Source organism: Phasianus colchicus, chromosome Z (assembly GCF_987193195.1).
Source record: "Phasianus colchicus chromosome Z, bPhaCol1.hap1.1, whole genome shotgun sequence".
Taxonomy (NCBI): Eukaryota; Metazoa; Chordata; class Aves; order Galliformes; family Phasianidae; genus Phasianus; species Phasianus colchicus.
Window position 1 is genome coordinate 49,131,271 of NC_143476.1, and position 25,747 is coordinate 49,157,017.

General features: G+C 36.0%; 1 protein-coding gene across 1 annotated transcript in view; it reads left to right on the forward strand.

The window, feature by feature from the left end:
* CNTNAP4 (contactin associated protein family member 4) overlaps nt 1-25,747 on the forward strand; it is a 212,732-nt gene that overhangs the window by 67,918 nt on the left and 119,067 nt on the right. The window contains exon 3 of the mRNA XM_090131450.1: nt 18,778-18,971. Within this exon, the coding sequence (XP_089987576.1) occupies nt 18,778-18,971 (194 nt within the window). The remainder of the gene's footprint in view (nt 1-18,777; nt 18,972-25,747) is intronic.

Genomic DNA, 25,747 nt, shown 5'->3' on the forward strand with positions numbered 1-25,747 from the left:
CCTTTTTTTCAAACACTAACGTTCAACCACTTTTGAATAACTTGCATTGGGTAGATCAAAATTGACAAATAAAATATATGTATCAGTAGTTTGAAAAAACAAAATTTCTCACATAATTGGGAAAATGTTAATTCCAAGCAAATGATTTTTTTTTTTTAAGAAATAGTTTTAAATGCAAAAGTCAACACTGAAAATTAAAATAAAAGAGAAGACAACTTCAAAAATGTAATAGCGGTTAAAATAGTTTACTGAAAGGTAATTAAAATGAGTTAATTACCTCAATTTCATTAGTGTGCAAAACAAGTCATTAAATCTGGTACTTTGCTGTATTATAAGCAATAAGAAAATTAAGCTTGAATGAAAGAGATCAAATCTGAAGGTAATGCTCACGGTATACTTTAATGCTTGTTCTTTAATAACATAATAGCAAAACAAAATTCATTATGCTAACACTGTGGCTTAGATTTTTATGACTAGCTTGATTTCAGCAGATAAGTACGAAAAAAACAAAAATGACAATATGAATCTTAAATTAAAATAAGCAATTCCTACACTGTTTAATGCATAAAAAATCAGAAGATGCACACTATCTTGTTATTGAAAGTTTTCAGATGGGGAGTGAGCCACATTACCTCTTTTGAGGAGTTCCCAGAACATCCTACAGGCTTATCCCTGCCATCTCTACAAGCAACATCCCCAAGCCCTTCTCTGTTCCACTCACCGCCACCTGCTTCCTTCATCTTCCTGAGCTAGGATCTGCTTTTCCCTCAGAGACAGGTGAGACCTGTCTGCAGCCATCAGGCCAGGTGCCAAGTTCAAGTTTGGCCTCATGGCCAAAGAACCCAAACTTCTTGTGGTGGCACCAACCTTCCAGCCACTTATTTAAACCCTGTGTTTTCCTAGACCACTCTATATCCCTCGCCACCCCAGAAGGGAGAGAGGAAAATATTGCTTGTTCACGCACTCCTTCAACCATTTGCCCTAGATCCCTGAAATCCTTTTTTATAGCTCGCAGGCTTCCCTGAGGGATTTCATCACTGCCTAGCTCAACTATCAATAGCAGGTAGTAATAAGAGGAGCGAACCCAGGAGCTTTTTGGTGTTGTCCCTGATGCAGACCCCAGGAAAGCAGCACACCTCCCTATGAGTTGGGTCACGTCTGCAACTGGGGCCCTCCGTTCCCCTGAGAAGGGAGTCGCCCACCACAATTACACTCCTTTCTTTCCTGACAGAAGCAGTCTCAAGGTGTGGGGATGAATGCCTCACCCTAAGTTCCCTCCTTATGCAGATCCTCCCTTGACTCCCCACTCACCTCCCCTTCAATTTCCAGCCTCTCAAACCTCTTGGTTAGTGGGACCAGGGGAAATGGGGTAGACAGGCAGGGGGTGTGCCCATGATGCCGAGCCAGGACTCTCTTCCAACCCTCTTCATCTGTCAGGTCTGTCCAACTTGTCAGAGAGAGAGTTCATCACTTTTCTGGGGGTATCTCCCTGGCAGCCTTCCCTAGGGCACATCAGTCAATCTCCCATTCACAATCCCTGATGGCCCTTAGGTTCTCCACCTCCCCCTTGAACTCCACCACCAGGCTGAGCAGCTCATTCACCTGCTCACAATTCATACAGGTCGAACCCCTGCCACCTTCCCCTGGCAGCAGCAGGCTCAGGCGCTCCCTGCAGCTGGAGACCTGAACAGCCATATTTTTGAGCAGACCCTTTGTCTGGGTCACCACAGTCTTGGAGGAAGCCCGCTGTCTTGTGGAGACCATGTTTAAGCCTACAGTCTCAGAAACTGCCAAGAAGAAAACTGGTCTCCTGGGCAAAGAATGACAACGCTTACACACCCTGCCACCTGACCCACCTCCCACACCTACAACTGCAACATAGTATAGGGAGTATGGGCTGTGCTCACACACAGATTTATCCTCCCTGTTCTCACTGGGCAGCAATAACCCAGTGTTCCCTGTGTCTCTGTCTCAAGGCTATTTAAAGATTATCACTAAGTGTCAAAGTCAAGGTCAAAGGTGGGCACTACCAGCCTCAACCTGCATGCTCAACAGCCTGCCCACAAGCTACCATTCTCCCAGCACAAGCACAGCGCTGTTGCCAGCTTCAAAAAGAAAAAAGAAAAAAAAAAGGAGCTTTTTCTTGGCCTCTTTTTTTTTGCTTCAGATCCCTTGCCTAGTGCAGCATTTCCTGCCCTGAAAGCTAGTTTCCGCAGCAAAGTGGACATGCTGCATAATATAACCGCACTACAAAAGTTAAAGAAATCATCAAGTTCACAGCATCTTCAGTGAGAACAGAATCTGAAGTAACATTTCATTGTTGCCTAAAGTAATTTTTAAACTATTTTTGTTTATTATGATTTTGATGTTGTAAAAGAGCATATGGGAAAAAGAAAGCAGTAAATTACTCCTAAGTAGAGTAAGAAAGTAGCATAAAATATTTGCAGGTATTTAAATTATTTACCAAGCATTGTGCTTTCATGAATATTTATAAGGATTTAGGAACATCCATAAAGTAATTTTCAAAAATGGAATTTGAGCCTCGTATTTAAAATCCATTCAAGCATAACAAATCATAAGAAAAGGTTTCAATCAACACTATTTAATGTGTGAGAACACTGGCATGTGAAATTGAAATTATAGGGAAAAGCATAGAAGATCTGCAATAATTGTAGATTCATAGTTGAAATTGAGTTTGTTTTTCCACCAGGCATATAGCTATGGAAATAGAAAAACAACTTATTAATTTTTTTTTTTTTTTCAAAGGATATTCTTAGGAATACAGTATTTAAATATTTATTGAAATGAACTTGAATAGGCTGAGAGTAAGATCAAATAAGACTAAACTTCAACAGTTACATTTGTTCCAACTCATTTGGGATCGAAGGGTGCAGAATTTTATTCCTAGTAAACAAATGTCAGAAACATTCACTCATTATTAGTTATGCCAAAAGTAGAGATTTGGTCAATCTTCTAAGATGAGAATGTAAGAAATTTTCTGTATAATGTATATGTTACTAATTTCGAATGTATTGGGAAAAAAAAATTCTTAAATTTCAATTAAGAACTCTTAAATTGTTCAATTACAAGGAAAGTTAATATAAAAATATAAAACATTCTTTCCGTAACTTACCTACAGAAAGTCCAGATATTTTAATATCAAAGTGTGGAATGAAAAATTAAATTATCTTTCTCTTGCCACCTCTAAAGCGTTTCCCTTTACCTTCAATTAGTGCTCATTTTGCTGACATGCAAGGTATAAAAATTCCCCTTCTTCTACCTTCACATCATTACATTATATTCCCTGCTGTATTTCCTTCAGATTTTCAATGAGAAGTGAAATCTATCCTTGTTCCTGGATCAATTTTTAGTTTTGTTTTATCAAGGAGTCACAAAGGTTGTAATAAATGCTTTGAATGTAAAGAATGGAAAGAAGGTGTAAAAAGGTCTCTGCTTTACAATGCAGCATTCAACAATATATTAACATCATTGTCCATGCTGAAATTAATTTTGCTACCTGCCACTGAATTGCCAAGCATCACACAAAACTACTATGGACATACTCCAACAGCTAAGCTTAAAGATAAGTATTGAACTTTATTTTCTGTATTTATTAATCTGTAGTGCAGTTAGGCATTTAGCTTCTCCTGGAGACTGAAATCAACATGAAAAAATCAAGTAGCTCCAACAGGGCTATTGATGTGCAAACAAAAGTGTTGATTGATAATTTAATTTAATTAAAATATGCTGTTTTTTTCTTATTATTCTCTAGCCAATTAAATAGAAATTGTGGTAGATAGTGAGGTAAAAATGAATGAATGAGATTGAATCAGTAGCACATTTTATGATATTTTCCTATTTCTTTAAAAGTGTAGCATTTTTAGAAAATTCTTCGCCTGTTACTTCATTTTTTTTTCTCATTTAAAATAAGTAATTATTTTATAAGTACAATAATACAATGTTCAATATTTTAGATTCCTAAAAATTGTGGACAGTTAGGAATCAATAGATGGCAATAAATCTAATTTCCATTCATATTCTTTGGAGGATGAAAGAGTCTTTCTTTAGATATTTTCTGCAGCTAAAAAATTTATGAGCAGGTAGGTATTCCACAAAGACTTAATTTAAATGTTCTTTCTTACTGTTTCTCACCTTTGAAAGGAAAAATGAAAAAATGAACTTAAAAGTTCCATAAATATCATGACCAGTTAATTGCTTCATGAAATTTGGAGCTCATTTAAAAACTTCCCAAGTGTAACAAAATATTTGCAGAATTTAATATCAATAGCAGATGTGTACACTATACAAGTATGGCCAATCAAATTTTGAAAATGTAGGACAAAATTAAAGTACATCTCAGAATTCTATAATCATAAAATCATAAATTGGCTTTGATTGAAAGAGATCATAAAGATCATCTAGTGTCAGCCTACTACTCCATAGGGTTGCTATTGGTTGCTCAGGGCCCCACCCAATTTGGCCTTGACCTCCTCCAGAAATATGACAGCCACAGCTTCTCTGGGAATCCTGTTCCAGTGCATCACAACGTTCTGAGAAAAATTTTTCCTCCTAAAATCTGACCTAAATCTGAAACTATTCATCATTGTCTTAACACTGTCAGACCATGTAAAAAAAATCTCAAACTTTTTTATAAGGTTCTTTCAGATAGTGAATGGTTGCAATTTCTGATGGACTTTCTTTCTCCAAGCTGAATAATCCTAGCTCCCTCCTCCTCTGGATTCACTCCAATAGCTCCACATCTTATGCTTGGAACACCAGACTGAGATACAGTATTCCAGGTGTGGCCTCACAAAGGCAGAATAGCGGAGGTACAAACATCTCTCTTGCAAGGCTACCCTTCTTTTGATGCAGCCCAGGATATTGTTGGCTATCCACGCTGCAAGTGCGTACTCCTGGCTCATGTCTAGATTTTCTTCCACCAGAATCTCCAGATCTTTCTCCACAGGGCTGCTCTCAGCGAGTTCCTCCCCCAGTCTGTACATGTATCAGGAATTGTCCCAACTCATCAGCATTTGCAGTTAAGCTTGTTGAACCTCATTAGGTTCTTTTGAGCCCATTTTTCAGGATTATGAAAATTCCCTTTGGAGAGCATCCATTCATGGATCCCATGACCACCAGAGATGTTAGTTATTTCTTGGAATTTCTGCCCATATCCTTGGAATGTAATGAACATGTATACACTATATCTTTAAATATGTAGTCTTTCCACTTTGGTATGCATGTTGGTGGAGTGCTTTCCCATGTACCAAGTTCTGTAATAAAGGGTTTACCTGCTTGACATAACTCATTGGAGTGTCAAATTTCTTGGTATCAGTTTAATTCACCACAAGCATATCTAGTCCATTTTGACAATACATGGACTTGCCGTATAATGTTTTTCAAAGATGATTTAGTGTCTTGCCAGGACCTTCAAATATGTTTTGTAAGATCATAGAGATTCTTTGTCCTGTGATTAGCAAAACTGAACACACTATTTAGGTGGAGTGAAGGTATTACAATACCACACTGCAACACTGCATGTTGCTCCAAGGTTAAATATGAATAGAATTTTCCACTTGATCATCTCCAAAGCAGTTCAAATGTTGAGAGTTATATACACAAGTTTGACAAATTCAAGTATTATTATAGTCTATAGATCTTTGAGAGGATAGTGTGTGTAGGATATCCCACAAAATAAACTATAGGAGGGTTAATCCCAAAAACATATGCATCTCTTACAGAACTTAGCTTCCAACAACCATGTTTTGGATGGAACTCGTGGACTGGGTTTACAATCAGCATCTCTCTGACTCTGAAAGACACCAGTAATGTAATGTTTCAAAGGGCTTTATGATGGGTTTCAGATAGATATTAGATTGGCCTCTTGGTTAATTTCCCAGTTTGCTAGGAAGTTGGAAACACCATGTAGGAGTTACATGCATATCACAACCGGATCCAAAAAGGGGTGAAATAGGGGATCAAAAGGAATGGTATCACTGTAGAGGGAGTGCTGGTGAGTGAAGATGACCTGAGAAAATCCAATTTGTGTTAACCTGAGTGTGAAGTTCAAAAGATCTAAGGATTGAAATCATCACCCACTCCCACAGCAACCCAAAACTTAATACTATTGCAACAAAAATACATAATATAATCAAGACGTATATTCAGCATTCTAGAATGGTCAAGTCTTCAATTTTTCTGTCACAAAACACAAATGATTAATGTCAGCTGTCAGCCTTTCTGTTCTCAGTCAAGCTCCCACCCAAGGGTACCCAAGGGGGGTAAAATAAAACACAAGAAGGGCTGTAAAGAGGATGTGGGGAACTACAGGCCTGTCAGCCTGACCTCGGTATCAGGGAAAGTTATGGAGCAAATCATCTTGGGTGAGATCACATGGCACATGCATGGTGTCCAGGGGATCAGGCCCAGCCAGCACGGGTTCATGAAAGGCAGGTCATGCTTGACTAACCTCATCTCTTTCTATGACTGGGTGACCAGACTGGTAGATGAAGGAAAGGCTGTTGATGTAGTCTACCTAGACTTCAGCAAAGCCCTTGACACAGTCTCTCACAGTATTCTTCTGGGAAAACTGGCTGCCTGTGGCCTGGACAGGTATACCCTTCTTTGGGTAAGAAACTGGCTAGAAGGCTGTGCAAAGTGAGTAGTGGTTAATAAAGTCCAGCTGGCAACCCGTTTCAAGTGGTGTCCCCCAGGGGTCGGTACTGGGGCCTATCTTGTTTAATATCTTTATTGATGACCTAGACGAGGGGATTGAGTGTACCCTCAGTAAGTTTGCAGATGACACCAAGCTGGGAGGTGGTGTTGATCTGCCTGAAGGTAGAGAGGCCATTCAGAGGGACAGATAAGTTGGATCGCTGTGCTGGGGTGAATGGAATGAGGTTCAACAAGGTTAAGTGCCGGGTCCTGCACTTTGGCCACAACAACCCCATGCAGCGTTATAGGCTTGGGGCAGAGTGGCTGGATGATTGTGAAGAGGAAAGGGACCTGGGGGTGTTGGTTAATGCTCAGCTGAACGTGAGCCGACAGTGTGCCCGCACCTCGAGTACTGTGTTCAGGTTTGGGCCCCTCACTACAAGAAAGACATTGAGGCCCTGGAGTGTGTCCAGAGAAGGGCAACGAAACTGGTGAGGGGTCTGGAGCACAAATCTTAGGAGGAGCGGCTGAGGGAGCTGGGATTGTTTAGTCTGGAGGAGTCTCAGGAGAGAACTCATTGCACTCTACAACTTCCTGAAGGGAAGTTGTGATAAGGAGGAGTTTGGCCTCTTCTCCCAGGCAACAAACAGGACCTGTAGAAATGGTTGCAAGTTGTACCAGAACAGGTTTAGGTTAGACTTAAGGAAAATTTTTCTCTCTGGGAGAGTTGTCAGGCACTGGAATGACCTGCCAAGGCAAGTGGTGGAGTCACTGTCCCTGGCAGTGTTCAAGAGGCGCCTGGATGAGGAGCTACGAGATAGGGTTTAGTTTGTGATAGCAATGGTAATGAGAAGACAATTAGACAAGATGATCTTACAGGTCGTTTCCAACCTTGTGATTCTATGTTTCTATGATTCTGTGAAAACAAGATATTGACTTGCCCTTTTGGAGCTTTGTTAATATGGTTAAATATGAGAGAAATAATTAGCAAGTGTTGATTTTATGTTCCTTTTCCTGGGCATTCTTAGCCTTCCAAGCATACTTATTAAGGGATTCCATCAAGGTTAGCGAACCTTGCTCCATGTTAGGCAAGTCAACTGACACAAGCTAGCCAGGGAGATAAGAGAGATCCCGAGCTTATCTGCATCTGGATCGTGACTCACAGGGGTAATTGGCAAGAGTGGTGGGGCCTAGAGACAGAAAGCATCAAATCAAGGCTTTTTCTCAATCAGTATGTTCCTTCAGGACCCTGGGATGTATATTATCTGGCCACATAAACTTATACATAAATAAAGTCATTGAGTGGATTTCAATTAAGGCATAGATTTAAAAATATCCTTAGTTCCCTTTTCATGATGACTTCAACTGAGATCTTCATACTAAGTAAATAAAACTTGCATGTCTTTACAATTTTTTCAAATTTCTGTATAATAACAGTAATACGTTCTATGTATAAAGTAGACTGCGTTATTAAAATGTAAGCATTCTGACTTACATTTATGAAGTTTAACAAATCCATGTGATATACGTAAATGCATTTCCATTTGCCAAGTTGCAAATATTTATTGGAAAGTTCAGTGAAATCTTTGAGCATTAGTTATGTGTAGCACACACATAATCTATAATGCAGTAAATCAGATCATATTTGAGTTTTGCCATCGATTTTTAATGATCAACCAAGCTTCATGTATTTGTAAGTATTTAAGAGCTACGTTTTCTTGTACATTCTGATTTCTGCACTTACTCTTGAGCACTGTAGCCATATTTAAGTGTAAGGCTGACAATTGAAAATTATTTTTTTATAAGCCTGAACTGCTTTTATGACTTAGTATTATCCCTCACTGTCCCTATATTTTGCAGGGAAATCACAGTCTCTTATAAGTAGTTTCTGTATATATCACAAGACTAACTGCTAATTCACTGCAGAAGGCTAGCTGTCTCCATTTAGTAAAAAAGTCAACCTTGAAATTGATAAGCTTACAAGAGTAAATCGAGCCATCGAAAAATATCTCAGGCAAGAAACAAAGGATTCATTAAAAACATAATTTCACAACTCATGACACTGTTGACTGTGCTTCCTCTAGGGATTGTTTTGCCATTTGGACAACAATGAAATCTTAATTATTTTTTCAGTCTAGAGAGGTATGGAAAAGACTTTCTATCATTTAATATTCTACCAGATGAAACTGATAGATATACAAGTGATAAATAAATGGAAGAAATCAATAAGACAATTTTATTGTTTATCATTTCCTGAAGAGAGGAAAAAAAAAAAACAATAAAATCCACCTCATGTGTTATTTGGAAGTGCACCAAAAAATCTTTTCCCTTTTTTTTTTGTTTTTTTTCTTTTTCTTCCTTTTTCTTTTTTTTTTTTTTTTTTTCCTAGCTACTTCAGTACTTGTCTCTATTTATGTTTTGATTATATACCTCTGAATTATTATTATATATATGGATTATAAAATTAATTGTATGATTATAATTTCTATCTGTAAATTTTCTGCTGTGTGTACATATATATGTAAATATAATCATACTATTCTGAATAGTGATGCTGTAGGTACATCATACACATCCATGGGGTTCTTCATGCTTAATTGCAAGTGCAAAAATTCCCTGTAGCTCTTTTTCCAGTATTTAAAAGCATGCAAGATATTTCTGTATCACAAATCCAGAAAAAGTTTTTCTGTCTCTCCCAGGAGCCCTAGGAACTTCAAATTATCATAATCAATCCATGTATTTCACTTAACTTTAAGAAATTATGTTACAGCTAGAGTGAGGCTTTGTGATTTACTTGAAGCAGTTGTCCCACAGATACTCACAATATTGTGGAATTCAGAACTGAAAGGAAAACAGGAGGAATTTGGCAAAGCTAGATCCAAAATGTGTTTTCTGGCACATAAAAATTTGGAATTTCAGTGTGAATACTGGTGTATTTGGCTTAGTGTCAGGATCTGAAGCAGGTTTGGAAAGACATACATAGTGGTAGACAAGAATTTTCTAAATGTCAAAATTTGAGTTTACAGAAGATGATCTTTTCTTTTTTTTCAGCAGTATGTCTTCACTCATTTCACTCATGATTTTAAGCATGAAAGGGAAAAGAGAAACAACCCAACTAAGATAAGGAGAGATAACAAATTTACTATAAATGGTAAAACAGCGCAAGACAATCATTAGAAAAAAAAGAGTTACAATTAATAGATAAAGTAAAATTGGAGAGAGGGAAGTTCTGACTGTGCTGCTTGCTGTGTTGCCAAAACATGGAAGCACCGTTCATCCCTGTCACCTGGAATCAAGATAATATTGAGAACACTAAAGGCTCTTGGGAATAGTAGTTCCTCTTTAAGAGTTGGAATTCACATGAGACCACTAAAGTGCATGGGATCAGGACGTACAGCTCCACAATGCACCAACAGCCTGGCACATGATGTCACGATATGGAATACTCATAAAAGCATGACATCCTTCCAAAATTTTTAAGATCAGAGGAGACAAGGATAAGCTTATCTCTGTAATTTACCACTTCCTAAAGCAGTTTCGCTTACAGAGTTACAGATTTCCTTCTATCACTTAATCCATCTCCCAGTTTGTCTAGATTGAATTTTACAGTTATTTCATATCCCATATATCTCAGTGGCACCAGTTCTTCATTGGAGAAATGCAGGCACTCCCCTTACCCATCTTGCATTGAATCTTTCTTACAAAGTAATCCAAATGTAGGAGTTTATAAGGAAAGACAAAACCTCACATGTTAATGATCAAATAACTTGAAAAATCCTTGTCTAAATCTCAGAATTACTAGGGATGTTTTCCAGGTTTAAAAAAAGAAAAAGAAAAAAGCAATAATAATAAAGGAAATAGAAAAAAAAATATGAGAACAGCATCAGAAGATTTCAGTCTGTCTGTAAATCTGAAATAGGGAATTGAAATTGAAAGTAACCGATAATAATAAACCACACTTCCAAGATTTCCTATGAAGTAATTGCTAAGGCATTTTTTACCGATCAGTGGATTTGAAATGCGGTTCCATATCTTTTCCATTCCCTGAGATTTAGTAGAGTAGTAAGAGAATATAGCTAGCAGGCATTGACTTGACAACCAAGGGTCAGAGCTGAAATCTTTCTGTAAAAGGCTCCATTAACTGTCGACTAATATCAGGTCTACTGTCGATAGGTGGCCCACACCAAGATTTTATAAATATCATCCTATCTGGTAAACAAAAATGAATACACTGGCATTGAAATACCCAGGGAATCAGTATTTAGAAGTGGAACTTTAGCTATTAGACCTCTTAGATCCATGATGGCTCAGCAAAGACTCTCAGCTACTGAATAATAATAGAAAAAAAAAACATACTACTTGCCTATTTTTTTCCTGCACACTAATCTAGAAATTCTTGAGACAAGAATACGCAAGTATTCTTATAAATTCTAAGATGTTCAATAAAAGAATAATGTTTTTTTTGTATTCAGTTTAGTAAATTTAGAATAACACAAATTCATTCTATATTAGCACAGTTTGCAAAAGCAAGTTCAACACTTTTTTATTATTATTATTTTATTTTTCCTTGCTACAAAATCTCATAATACTGTGAATATTATTTATTCTGAAAAATAGAACATTTTTATTTATTTATTTACATGGCAGTCACATATTAATAACTCTCAAAAATTCTTTCTTGCTTTTTGGGAAGTTTTAATGCAAATTTTCCTTGACTCGTGACAAAAGAATTTCAGACTATCTAGACGTATAAATTAAATTTATTCTTCATAAATCTATTCAGTATTGTTATTTATATATTTTTATTTATGTATATAAGAGATATATTGTATATTTATTAATACATAAATAATATTGCAGTGTATGGTATTTAAGCATATATTTTTTCAGATATTTACTGTAGTCGTAAATATTAGTATTTATTACTTGCATTATATAATATAAAATATATGATTATTAAAATACATGCTCTTGAATTTTTAGCTCTATGTATTTTGTGGAATTCTTGAAGTAGATTCATATGATATGCACATTTTTTATACATACAACATGTATATATACACATTCAGAAAACTAACAAACATAGTTATATGCTAAGAAGCCACCCAATAATGGATTTTTCCTATATGTCTGTAACACATTTGAGACAAGATAGACATCAAAACCCTCAGAAATACAAAATAAATATACAGTCTTAGTTTTTAATTCAATGTGAGGACATTATATTAGTTAAGCTGCCATATGAATGTTTGCACTTAGACAACAGAACTGTGAAAGTACTGTCAGACAGATTGTGATGGGAAATTAGCAATTTCATATATATGGACATAAATGAAGCAAAAATAGCTGATGACTTTATATTTACATTTCTTGTTTGCATTTCATTATGTTCTAAGTTGCTATGAAAGTAATATCTCTAACTTATTTCCATGAAAACCACAAAGAAAAAAAAAAAGCATAGAAACACTGACAGAGCAAATTCTCATTTACAAAGCTATTTTTTTAACACAGTCACCACAATCATCTCTGCATTTTTGTCAGTGTTGTATAAGAGTCTTCGTGCAGCTCTCCTAAATATCTGCTACAGTGGAGGTGACCTGCAATCGCTGTTGCCAATACTGGAAAGCAACACCCATGTTTAAATTCACTTTTTGGTCTCCATAAATGTTCAGTGTCAGTTAATGCCAGCAGGTATTAACTTTTTTTCCACGTGGAAAAATTCAGTGATACATGTGTTCTTCATACTCCCATGTCAGAAGCCATTTTGTCAGACTGCCCTCCTGCTGCCATCTGTCATATGGCAACAAAACGGAACAAAATATTAGCAGAAAGGCCTAACCTCTACTTTCATATCACCAACATCAGCCTCTGACATTGCTGGACAACGTAATAAAAGAGAGGCATTAATTTAGGTGGAGCACATACAGTTTATTAATTGGCATTTTAATTATTCGTGAGTGACATGACGTGGGAAATCACTTACTATGGAAACCCGTCAAAGGTTCATTCCTAAAAATTCCAATTACTAGTGGATAATTCCTGATTTGTTTTCATCCTGACAGAAGATTAACCTCTAATTTATCAGACACAAGCTAAAGAACTGTTACTTTATAAAATTAAGTCTTACAAGGAAGAATAGATAGTACAAATTTTAGTAAGTTGTGACATTTTGAGCATGTTCTTTTAAAATATTCTCTGCAGTATTTTAAGATAGCATTTCCAAAGAAATCGTAGTAGTTGTAATCACAGTAGACACAGAATCTGCATGGCTCTATTCAACAAAGCTTTTTATAACTTTTCTGAAATCTATGGAAATTTCTCTACACAACAACTATTTTTATTTATTTATTACTTGCATATATTATATAACATAATCAGTAGTTCTTCTCTCCATGATGGCTGTTATTAAAAGAAAGAAACTGTGATGCTCTGAAAAAATTGGTTCTGAATATGCATAAATGCATAGTTTTCAACATGATAAAAGCTTTTAAGTTAAATATAACTTTATAAATAATAAAGCTTAGCTTTGCATTTTTTACACAATAGTCATTGTAAAACTCATGCAAAAATGGAGTCCATTAGCTGTTGAGGTTGGCTAATTTAATTTCACAAATATTATAATGATATTTCTGAAAATCACAAATGAGGGCTAATGCCATCATAATATCTCTTGAATAAAATAGGTAAAAGAAATCTAGATAGTTGAAAAAAGAAGCTTTGTTTTGACAAAATTACATCTGTAATGAACTACTCTTATCATGTGTTCTTTGCTAGAATTTCATGAATAAAAATTGTGCTCCAACGTTACATGAAGCAATAATGTAAATCTTGGTCTGGGAATAATTATGACATAATTTAAGCATTTTAAAACAAATATGTTGTACTCTAGCTCTTATAAATCAGGCCAGATATGGTTATATTTGATGATCATGATATTCTAACTCTCTAGATCAACTGTATTTTCCCATCTTTTTTTTTGTTTTTAAATTTCTTTTCCAGAAATAACACTCTGTCATCATGACTAAGAAAATACTGAATAAGGAGTATATTCTTTATACTCTTTTAATTTGAAGTGTTCAAACTTCTTAATCACAAAGACTTATTTACACATTCTCTGGTGAAATACTGACATGAAAATCAATGAATTCTGAAATACACAGGAATCACAAGAGCAGAAATTCCTTTTAGTTTAAAAATAAATAGTGAAGGTTTTTAAAACATTATCTATGTATGTATGTATGTATGTATGTATGTATGTATGTATGTATGTATGTATTTATTTCATGATTGTTCATTTTGCAATAGTTAGAATATTAAAACACAAGAGAGAAATGAACTAATGGATTGGTTAAATAGCATCTATCTGAAAATTCTACAGTACATTGCTGTATCTACACTTTAGCATTCAAGTTTCTATCAAGACGACAAAGAACAAAATATCATGTTTTACAGAGAGTTATGCAATTTTTTTTAAGCTGGGAATCTAACAATATTTCTGCAGATATAAGTAAATTATTGAAATATATCTGTGTAAAGAGGAGTACAAATATTTTTTAAATTAATCTACACATTCTCTAAGATCAATATCATAGGACATGCAGGCTAAGGAAATATCAAAATTCATGTCCTTAAAACACATCCTTAACAGGAAGAAGACAGGATAAGGAACTAATGTTCATTTATTATTATTACGTATTTATATCAGTGCTCACAGGGGAAGCCAGGATATATTTCACCTCCAGAAGCAAACAAAATAATTTCATACTACTTAAAATGTATCTGAAGTGCATAAGAATAAAAATCTTCTCGAAATGCAGGCAATCTGAATGAAGAAAGTGTCTCCAGTGAAGTTAGTGTCTTTATCCAAGAATCAAATTATAGGGCTATAATCTCATTAAACACTGTCTAAGAGAATTACCTGAGTTCACCAAACTGTAAATATATCACTCTAATGAATAACATTTCTTGGCATGATTTCTGAAGAAAAGCATTGTTCATTACTTGGGAGAAGAGAGTGAGGAAATACCACTGTACTGTCATTTATATGACTTGAATCTTAATGTTATAGGAAAATTAAAAGCAATGAATGTTCAAAGTGCAAAATATCCTCAGTTGCATCAAGAAAATTGTGACCAGCAGGTCAAGGGAGGTAATTCTACTTCTCTACTCTGTTCTCATGAGGCCCCATCTTGAGTACTGCATTTAGTTCTGGAGCCCTCCAAACAAGAGAGACGTATAGTTATTGGAATAGGTCAAAAGGAGGGCCACCAAGATTATCAGAGGGCTGGAGCACCTCCCCTATAAGAACAGGCTGAGAGAGTTGGGGCTCTTCAGCCTGGAGAAGGCTCTGAGGAGACTTTATAGCAGTCTTCCAGTACCAGAAGGGGACCTACAGAAAAGCTGGGGAGGAACTTTTTATAAGGGTAGGTAGCAGCAGAATGAGGGGAAATATTTTTAAACTGGAAGAGGGTATCTTGAGGGTAGATATTAGGAAGAAATTCTTTTCCATGAGGATGGTGAGACACTGGAACAGGTTGCCCAGTGAGGCTGTGGATGCTCCCTCCCTGGAAACATTCAAGGCCAGACTGGATAGGAATTTGGGCAACCTGTTCTGGTGGGAGGTTGTCTCACTTCAATTTATAGGAGGGAGAGGAAGTTCCTATATATATGTATACCCAATGTGAGATTAAGAAACAATGGTTCAAATGTTGGTCCAACAAGTTTATTACAAATCCTAATTAATCAGGGAGATTGGGAAGGGGACAATTACAAATTAGGTGATGGGGAAGGGAAAGCAGGAGATACGAAAGACAGGAAAGTAATAAGAATTACATAAAGCAGGGATAGTCACCACCAAGGTCCAGTAGCACACCGTTCCAATGTTCCAAGGACTATATGAGAGCAAAAGCCCAGGGGAGAGCAGCAGCAGAGTGGCAGGCCTTAGGCAGCAAGCAGGTGCAGTGACAAAGCAGGTCCAGGAGAGTCTGTCAGCAGGCAGATATCATGTCATAAGGCATCTGATGCTTCCTTCTCTTCTATCAGTGGAATACTGGGCAATATGATTAGGAGATATAGGCTACATGATGGCTTGTCTTGCAAAAACTGGAAAAAAAATAAAGGAAAAATTACCTCCCTCATCTGGTAGCAGATAGTCCTGCAGTAGCAGAGATATGGCTTTTTGTGAACTTTTTTTATTTGTTTGTTTGTTTTCTAACTTTCTGCATCACTTCATTCTGAATAATATGCTAGAGTCTCCAATTGAAAATGTATTTGCAGATGAACCCTAGAAATTACATTCTCAGCACAATTTGCCTGAGTACTTCTTTTTATAATACAGCTCCTTGCTGTCTTGAATATTACCACTCCACAGAACAATGATACATTTAAAAGTGTTAGTGCATAAAGTGAGGATTTTTCATGGAAAGTAAGGTTGATCTTGCATGATATGTGCCACTGATTTCATATATGCTATGGATATAGACCACTTGATTTGTGGCCATGAAGTTCCTTATTTAAACTCCAGACCTAGATATTCATGAAGTTTTCTTAAATGTCTGATGATTTCAGACTATTTTGCAAGTCACTGAATAATGAAGCAGAGTGAATACGGAGATGAGGTAGTGATGGTTGTATCACAACAGTTTAGATGCAGAAAATAAATCCAGAAAAGAGATTTATCACTTCTATTCTTAAAATTTCTGCTTGAAGAAATTTTAGAGAAATTCTTCTGTAATAAGGTAGAACATACAAATTATTAGTGAATTTGTAAACGTAAAGTAATTGTGACCATGTCAGTTTAACCAATGATTAAATTTTGTCTTCTCACCAATCTTATAAAAACAGATGTAAAAAAATCTATGCATTTACATGAACATCAAGGGTGGTGTATTAGAATTACATTTTTCTTATTTAAATGGAATACTTATCCTATGTAATTGTTCTTTTCTTTGCTTAATGATCTCAGAGTGATTCTTGTTGTCAATTTTATGTTTGGAAAAAAGTAATCTGTGTCAGAATGTACAACTTGTTAGAAACTGAATTTTGACAACATCAGTTTTTGGAAACTGCCAATTCACTAATTATGATGAAATGAAATTTCAAATCCCTGTTTGTCTATGGTTTCCATGACAAAAAAAAAAAAAAAAAAAAAAAAAAAAAAAAAAAAAGAAAAAAAAGAAAAAGAAAAGAAAAGGTTTATGAAGATGAAGATAGTATGAAAATATTGTACAGAAAATAAAAGCTTAAAGTAAAATATCTCAAAATATTGATATGAAATTCAAAATCCTAATTTATTTGAAGAAATTTTAAAAGAATTCAAAAAACTCTAAGACATCTTTAAATTTCACCCTTAGGTTTAAATTAGGACTCTGTTGAATTTTAATTAGTGTATGAATGTGTGGGAAAATTAATAATTACGTATATGCACTGTTATGTATTTTTCTAAACACTTTTGACTTACTGTCATTAGTAGACTTAACCTCATTTTTTGTGGCTTGTGAACACCTATACAATTTCCAACAAATTTAGTATTTTTTTTTCCCTTAAGATAATGTTGAAATCTTTACTCAAAACCTTGGAATAAAATTAAATCATGTGATGTTTTATTTACAAAATGTTAAGGATCACAGATTCCACAGAAGCATAAGATTGGATTGCTCTTTTTTTCTGAATACAGTCTTTATTGAGTGTTATGGAAACTATATATATATTGGTTGTTCTGTGTTGTCTGTATTTTTTCAACATTTTCTGTATTTTTTCAAGAGAGGGTAAATGTTAAATCCAAATCTATGAGTATGAAACAGATTTTTTCCCATTTGCTGTCACCCCATACTTTAATAAAACCTAGAAGGTGCTAATCATGTCTGAGTATTTGACAAAATTTGCAAAATAAATTTTTAAAATTCTTATTTTTATTTTCTCACATTTTGTATTTCACTTGTTTGTGTCCTGCCCTTGGGCTATTTTATCTGACTTTAGTCAGGAGTTAGCCTCATAGATCATAGATCATAGAATCATAGAATTAATTAAGCTGGAAAGGACCTTAAAGATCATCTAGCTTTAAACTCTCTGCCTATAAGCAGGGTTACCAGATCAGGGTGCCTAGGGCCCCATCCAAACTGTCCTTGAACTACATAGCTTCTTTAAGCAGCTTGTTCCAGAGCCTCACCACCCTCTGAGGAAACAATTTCCTTCTAATATCTTAATTAATTCTCCTTTCCTTTAGCTTAAAACTGTTCTCCCTATCATTATCAGATAGTGCAAAAAAATTGTTCTCCATCTGTTTTATGAGCCCCTTCTTTTGCAAGAAGATTTTGAAACCTTCTCTTCCTCAGGCTGAATAAACTCAACTCCTTCATGGGCAGTGTGCTCTAGTCTTTTAATCCTCCTCATGTTCCCTCCCTGGACAAGTTCAAGTAGCTCCACATGTATCTTGTGATCTGAGTAAACAGAGCAAGCTAAGGAAAAGAGAATTAAGCAGATAAGGTGTGGGGTTTTTTTTTGTTGTTGTTGTTTTGTTTTGTTTTGTTTTGCTTTGTTTTCTTTTCTCTCTATTTTTTTTTAAATTAGCTATGTGTTTTGGGTTAAGCTTAATCTTCACAAGCTTATGTTTCTCCTGACTGGAACTGCATGGGTAGACCGCATATTGACAAATGGTTTTCATACAAATTTTCTACCCACTTTATGAGGCAAATGTAAATGAATAAACTGTGCTTTATTTCTTCATATATGGACGTATACACCCAAGTCTCATGGAACAGCACTGTGCAGAATCATTCAGTTTAGAAGTGACTTTAAGAGTTCACATAGTCCAGAGAGAATTATGGTCTCCAGTTAAACAGTAATAGATAAAATAATAATTTCTAAGATTTTCCCTTGAAGAGCTTTGTCTAATTGAATAAGAATTACTTTGTTGACTCACTATAAAATTTAATTTCTAAGTGACAAAAAGGAGTAAATTCACATTGAATTTTAATATTTATAAATGGTTACATACATTAAGTACTCTATATCACTTTTTACAAGAGTTGCTAGGTATTACCCAAGGAATTTTTGAAGCAAATACATTTTTTTTTTTTTTTAATTAGAAATTTGTAAATTCCAATATTTTTTGTTCTTTTTTAGGTGCTGGTGGTTGGTCTCCACTTGTGTCTAACAAATATCAATGGCTTCAGATTGACCTTGGTGACAGAACTGAGATAACCGCTGTTGCTACTCAAGGTGGTTATGGGAGCTCTGACTGGGTAACAAACTACCTTCTAATGTTCAGTGATAGTGGACGAAACTGGAAACAATATCGTCAAGAAGAAAGCATTTGGGTATGTTACTTCAATAATGAGAATTAGATTTCTCCAGAAGACATAAAATTATTGGAGATGTGTATCAAGCAAGGCAGTGGAATATTAAGAACTACAAGGAAAATTTTGAAACAATTAGATGCATGAAAAATTCTAGCTTTTGACAAGATAATGAGCACTGAAAAGCAAACTTGAAAAAAATCTAGCTTTAACATTACTCCATTATATGACTCAAGAATGTATTCTGAAGACCAGAGTATTACTGCAAAATCTCCTTTTTTCCTTCTGTGTATGATAAATTGCTTTCCTAAAATATTGACTGTATTGATTGCATATGAAACTTGCTTTTTCATTGAAAAAAAAAAATATATATATATATATATAAAGATATGCGGAAAGAACCATTTCATGTAAGTGTAATTTTTATTCCCAATTCCAAATCTAGATTCTGATCTTGATATTTTTTACCAATAGCATTTTTTTCACCTATTATCTTTGTAGTTAATAATTTATAAGTGCGACTATGTCCATCACATCCCATTAATGCTAAGTTTAATGAGAATTGAAGATTCTTAATAGCAGATAGACAATGTCCAAAACAGAAGTAGAACATTAAATTATTTCTTTTGACTATGGTTATATCATTCTTTGAATCCCAGTGTCTACAGACTGTCTTATTGGAATAATATTAGTTTCTTTGTACTCTGATTTCATCCTGTCATTCTTCTATTCTTCTATCCAAACAAAGAGCTGATTCATTTTTTTGAATTTTACAAGACTTCAGGCTTTAATGTTTTTTTTTTTGCTACAATTAAATATTACGTTAAAATGTATTTCACTTTATGCATTTGAATTTTGACTTTTAATTCTAGATGTTCCTGTTACTGTATTGTCAAACCTCATCTATGATATAATTAAATTATGCAGTGGCTTACTTGTTGCATAATTATACTTCATTTTGGATTTTACTTCACTTTATACTTCTGCCTCAGATTATGTTTTCATAAGGAAAAATAAAAGTTTCTAATCCATATGCCTGTGTAGAGTGAGAAAAGAAAAAGAATCTTCCTAATTTAATGAACAAATGCTACGACAATATTGTTTTTACCCATCCTCAGATACACTGATAAAAGAAATCTGAGAGGTGGAACTCTTGATCTCTTCAGTGAAGGCATTTTTGAAATAATTTTACTGTGAACATTGACATGGTCATTGTGTCAGTAAAACAGCAAACAAAGTTCCTTAAACTGCTAAATGCTATTGCAGACATTGCAATAGGAGAGGAAAAGTAGACCATTCCATTTGTGCAAATTTAATAAAAAGTGTTATTACTTTAATGACTACAGTGCAGATTGGAGATATGACTTACAGGCAGTGACGAATAATTCAAGGGCATAAACCACCAATTTCAGGGATTCTCCACTGATCTTTTATAGGCATCTTTACTTAGGAATTCTGCTCCTAGATTTTCCTCTGTTCTAAACCAATGCATAAATGTGGTCTTTGAATGAAAATTTTAAATCTTTCTTTGTTTTGCAGATTTTTCTCTGATCATTGTGTGTTTATGTTAACTTTTCTTAGAAGAAGTACCCAAATTAATTTCAGGCAAGAACATCCCACATTTTAAACCTATTGTGTATACCTGTTTCTCTCTTCTTTTTGATTAAGTCATTGCCCTACTGCAAGATTTCTTATCAGAGGAAGTAATTTCCCTTGACTGCTACTGTGCTTTGTAAAAACATATATTATGTATAAATATAATATACATATGTATATACATACACATATGTGTATATATATGTATACATAGACATTATTACACATGCGCATACATACATATACATCCTAGGCATGTTTACAGACTGGGAGAAGAACTCCTTGAAAGTAGCCCTGCTGAGAAGGACTTAGAAGTCCTGATAGATGAAAAGTTTAACATGAGCCAGCAGTGCTTGCAGTCTGGAAGATGACCAATATGTTGGGCTGCGTCAGAAGAGAAGTGGCCAGCAGGGTAAGAGATGTGATTATCCCTCCTTTACTCTGCTCACCTGAGGCCCCATCTGTAATGCATCCAGGTCTGGGGCCCCCAGAACAGGAAAGATTTTGTGCTCTTGGAGGGGTCCAGAGGAGAACCATGAAGATTATCAGAGGACAGAAGCGCATCTACTGTGAAGACAGGCTACAGGAGTTGGGCTTGTTCATTCTGGAGCAAAGATGGCTGCAAGGTGACCTCATTACAGCCTTCCAGTATTTAAAGGGAGATTACAAGCAGGACATCAATCAATTTTTTACAAGGGTGTGTAGTGATGGACAGGTCGGGAATGATTTTAAACTAAAGGAAGGAAGATTTAAATTAGATGTCACGGAGAAGTTTTTCACTGAGACAGTAGTGAGGTGCTGGAACAGATTTTTCAGTAATGCTGTGGATGTCTCATCCCTGGGGGTATTCAAAGCATGATTGATGGGACCCTGGGCAATTTGGTCTACTATTTGATCTAGTGACAATCATGAAGGAGATTTAAACTTGAGGATCCTTGAGGTCCCTTCCAACCCAAGCCATTCTAGGATTCTATGATTCTATGATTCTCTGAGAGAGCTGTGATGCTATTAGTACTTCAGAATACTTCAATGCATATAAATATTTGTATTTTGCACTCACTCTTTCTACACCTGAGTACATATTTTCTCTACAATTTTACAGCTGTTTTTTTTTTTTTTTTTTCTTTTCTTTTCTTTACAGAATTTCGTTTTGAATTTCCTTTGCCACCTTTTGGCTTATTTTAATTTTTGATTCTGAAGCTCCAGTCATCACTGGGACTTGTTAAACAATTCTTCAGATGTGGATATGTAACTTTAATTATACTTATCATGGAATCATAGAATCACAGAATGTCCTGGGTTGAAAAAAACCTCCAAGATCTAGTTTCAACCCCTCTGCCATGTGCAGGGCCACCAACCACTAAACCAGCCTGCCCAGAGCCACATCCAGCCTGGCCTTGAATGAATCCAGGGACACTTCTAGATAGAAGTGATGTAGTGTCTTTGTTAATCCCAAATTTATTCTGCCTCATGATTATTCCATATCTCTTTCTTTTATAATTTTTTTTACCCACTTTAAGATTTTTGCAACTGAGATGCAAAGAGGACTTGCCTAAGCATTTGTATGTGATCTAGTTATATAAAATCTTTGGTCAGTGTTAACAATGGTTTGCTGTCTTTGTTAGCTTGAGCTGTATCACATATCCATATATTTTTTTTTCTTCCTACTGCCTGCAAAATAATTTATTATCAGTTTGCTTTCTGAGATTAATCTCTCTCACCTCTTTGGTTGCTGAATGTGATTAGTCTTCACTTCTCTACATGATAGGAACTGATCTAAAAGAAGTTACAGCAATTTTGCAATGTTATTGATCTTAGCATTCTCACTGACAGTTTACTGATGACATAAGTGTGTGCCTTACTTGCTATCTTACATCAGTAAGTTTATCTTTCATATAGATTTCATTTAGCATTTAAAATCCCTTAATCATTAAAGATATTACTGAAAAAAACTAATTGCATTACAGTTACTAGGTTTCTTCTCATAGATTGTTTCCTTAGTTTGTAATAACACTTACTTTTAAAAGTAAATCTTTTGACATTTTTAATGAAAAATGAAGTTTTTGTCTGTATATGTTAGTAGGCTTATATTTTAAGGTTTATTTTCTATTTCACTTAATCTTAGCTGACGAGAAAATGGAAAGTTTTGTACACATACACATATATGTATGCCAGCATTTTCTCAATCTTCTGAGTTGATATGAAAGTAATTTATTTCTAACATTTACAATTATGATGATATGTAATAAAATTTTATAAATAGTGAATTGTATGGCTGCACATATTCCCAACTTCCTCTGTAAAGGATTTGGATTTTAGGGATCTTGAGCTCTTTAGTTTGACCAGGGATTCTGGTTCAGCCATGCCAGTCTCTTGCCTTCTTTTCCTGACTTCCTACGCCTGAGGAAAGAGAGCTCTTCCTTAAAAATCATAGAATCATAGTATCACCAAGGTTGGAAAAGAATTCTAAGATTATCCAGTTCAACCATCCATCTATCACCAGTATTTCCCACTAAACCATCTCCCTCAGTACAACATCTAAATGTTTCTTGAACACCTCCAGGAATGGTGACTTCACCACCACCCTGGGCAGCCCATTCCAGTGCTTGACTGCTCTTGGAAAAGAACTGTTTCCTAATGTCCAACCTGAATCTCCCCTGGCACAACTTGTGGTTATTCCCTCTAGTCCTATTGCTATTTACATGAGAGAAGAGGCTGACCCCCACCTCATCACAACCTCCCTTCAGGTAGTTGTAGAGAGCAATAAGGTCATCCCTGAGCCTTCTCTTCTCCAGACTGAACAATCCCAGCTCCTTCAGGTGCTCCTCATAAAGCTTGTGCTCCAGAGTCCTCATCAACTTCATTGCCCTTCTCTGAGCCTCTGAAGCTCCAGGGCCTCAATAGTAGATCTAGATCTATAATAGATCTATGAGCTCTGCTCTGCACCCTTGCCCCTGAGAACAGTTTCCCAGGCACTTGTGTTGACTAACCCCCTGAAGAGCTGAAAGTTAGCTTTCCTAAAATTTGGCATACTAATTTTACTTTTGCCTGTCTCATATCCCTCAGGAGAGTGAATTCAATCTTAGCATGGTCACTACAGCCCACTCAACCTCCAATCCTAATGTCACAAATCAGGTAATTTGCACTGGTGAGCAACAGTTCCAGTACCGTGTTCTCCCTGGTTGGGCTGTCTATTACTTCATTTAGGATGTTAACCTCAGTGCATTGCAGGAACATCTTGGCTTGCTTTCAGCTTGACATGCTACTTTTCTAGCAGATGTCTGGGTGGTTGAAGTACCCCAGCAGGACCAGTGTTTGCAATGATGATACCTCCTGTAGCTGGAGATAGAAGGCTTCATTAACAGGCTCTGCTTGATCATGTGGCCTGTAGTAGCTATTGATCACAAGGCTTCCTTTGCTGCCTCTGTCACCCACAGGCTTTTAACTTGCTCATGACTATTCTTTAGGGACAGCTAAAGATTATAAGATAATGAAAGGTTCTGACTGAAGAATGATCCTGAGTTGGAACAGTGGGTTCTGATAGGGAACATAACTGGATTGCTATATGACTAGAAGCAGGGGCTGCATGACAATTTTAAGGAAAGTAGTATTTGCAGTATTATTCTATTCCTTCCCTGATGTAAATAGCAACACTTCCCTTCCCTCATTCCTCACCTATTCCTTCTGAACAGCTTGCAGCCATTGATAGCCACACTACAGTCATGGGAATTATCCCACCAGGTTTTGCTGACAGCAGTACTATCATGGTTTTCTAGTAGCACAGTGGCTTCCAGCTTTTCCTGTTTGTTTCCCAAGCTGCATGCATTGATATAGAGGCCCTTCATCTGGGCAGCTGTTCTTGTCAGGTTTTTAGAGGATAACTACTTAATTCCTTTTAAGTATTTCACTTGAGTTTCCTTGTTGCCTTCTCGTATTGCACCAGCAGTCACTGCCTCATCTTAAAAGGTTTTTGTATGTGCTGCTAGTGTTGCCAGTACTTCTCAGGGCAGCAGGTTGAGGACCTCTGCTAGCATCCTGTCCCTCTCACATAGCTATGCCATGCCACACTTTAAAATGGGAAGGCTCACTATTCCCCCCACCAAACCCGTTCATTGTTCTAAACAGATTCTAAGTTTTAAAAGGATATGAGTTGATCAGGGTATGTTTGAATCTGAGAGACAGTATATCTCAGAGAATCGGCAAGCGGAAACTGCCTAAGAAATATTACCTACTAACCCTTGAGAGATGGATGAAATGCTATGCAGGATAAAAGGAACATGCTGGCACTGGATTCAATAAGTGGAATCAGCAGGGCTTCCCCTGCTTCATTGTGCACTTTTCCCCACCAATCTACTACAGCCCACCTCCTGCTTTTAATCTCTCTAGGGTCTGCAGGATTTTTTCTACTTGTACAATGCATCTCCATGGCCAGCACATGATGCAGAGCCCAGGTAGAACACCTGGCTGCATGCAAGCTTAACAGTCTGCAAAACAAGATAACTGTCAAGGTCAATTCCCTATCAAAACAAGATAAGCAGCTCTGGCTGCAAATACTACTTTCCTTAAAATTGTCATGCAGCCCCTGCTTCTAGTCATATAGCAATCCAGTTATGTTCCCTATCAGAACCCACTGTTCCAACTTAGGATCATTCTTCAGTCAGAACCTTTCATTATCTTATAATCTTTAATAAACATTCAAGAAATAACTAATGCCATTGTTGTGTTAAAGGGTCAAGAAATTTGACAGAAAATGAACTCCCCTGTGCTTCAGCTTATCTTCAAATATCAGAGGATTTTGGAGTGGCTGGGCTTAGATTTGGAGTGATGCCCAGTTCAGTGCTTTTTGTGCAGTCATGTTCAATACACTAAGCCGTCAAAATTATGGATGGACCAATAAAATCATGCTTCTTTGATCTAGTTGTGTTTGAATGAGCAAACATGGCCATCCTTAAAGAGCTTGATCACACTTATATCACACTTTTGGATGGGCTAGTGAGTAGTGCTTTTGGATTGTCAGTGATAAATACACTGTCTCCAAAGCATGTGCAAGTACCAAAATGCGAATAATGCAGCTGATGACAAACATTTTAAATTATGGAACAACTCCACAGAGGCTTCTAAGTTTTCCAGGAAAATATTTGGCATAACTCAGTATTTGAATCTTACCCAACTAGTGTCCATTTGGGGGCATTCAGATCAGC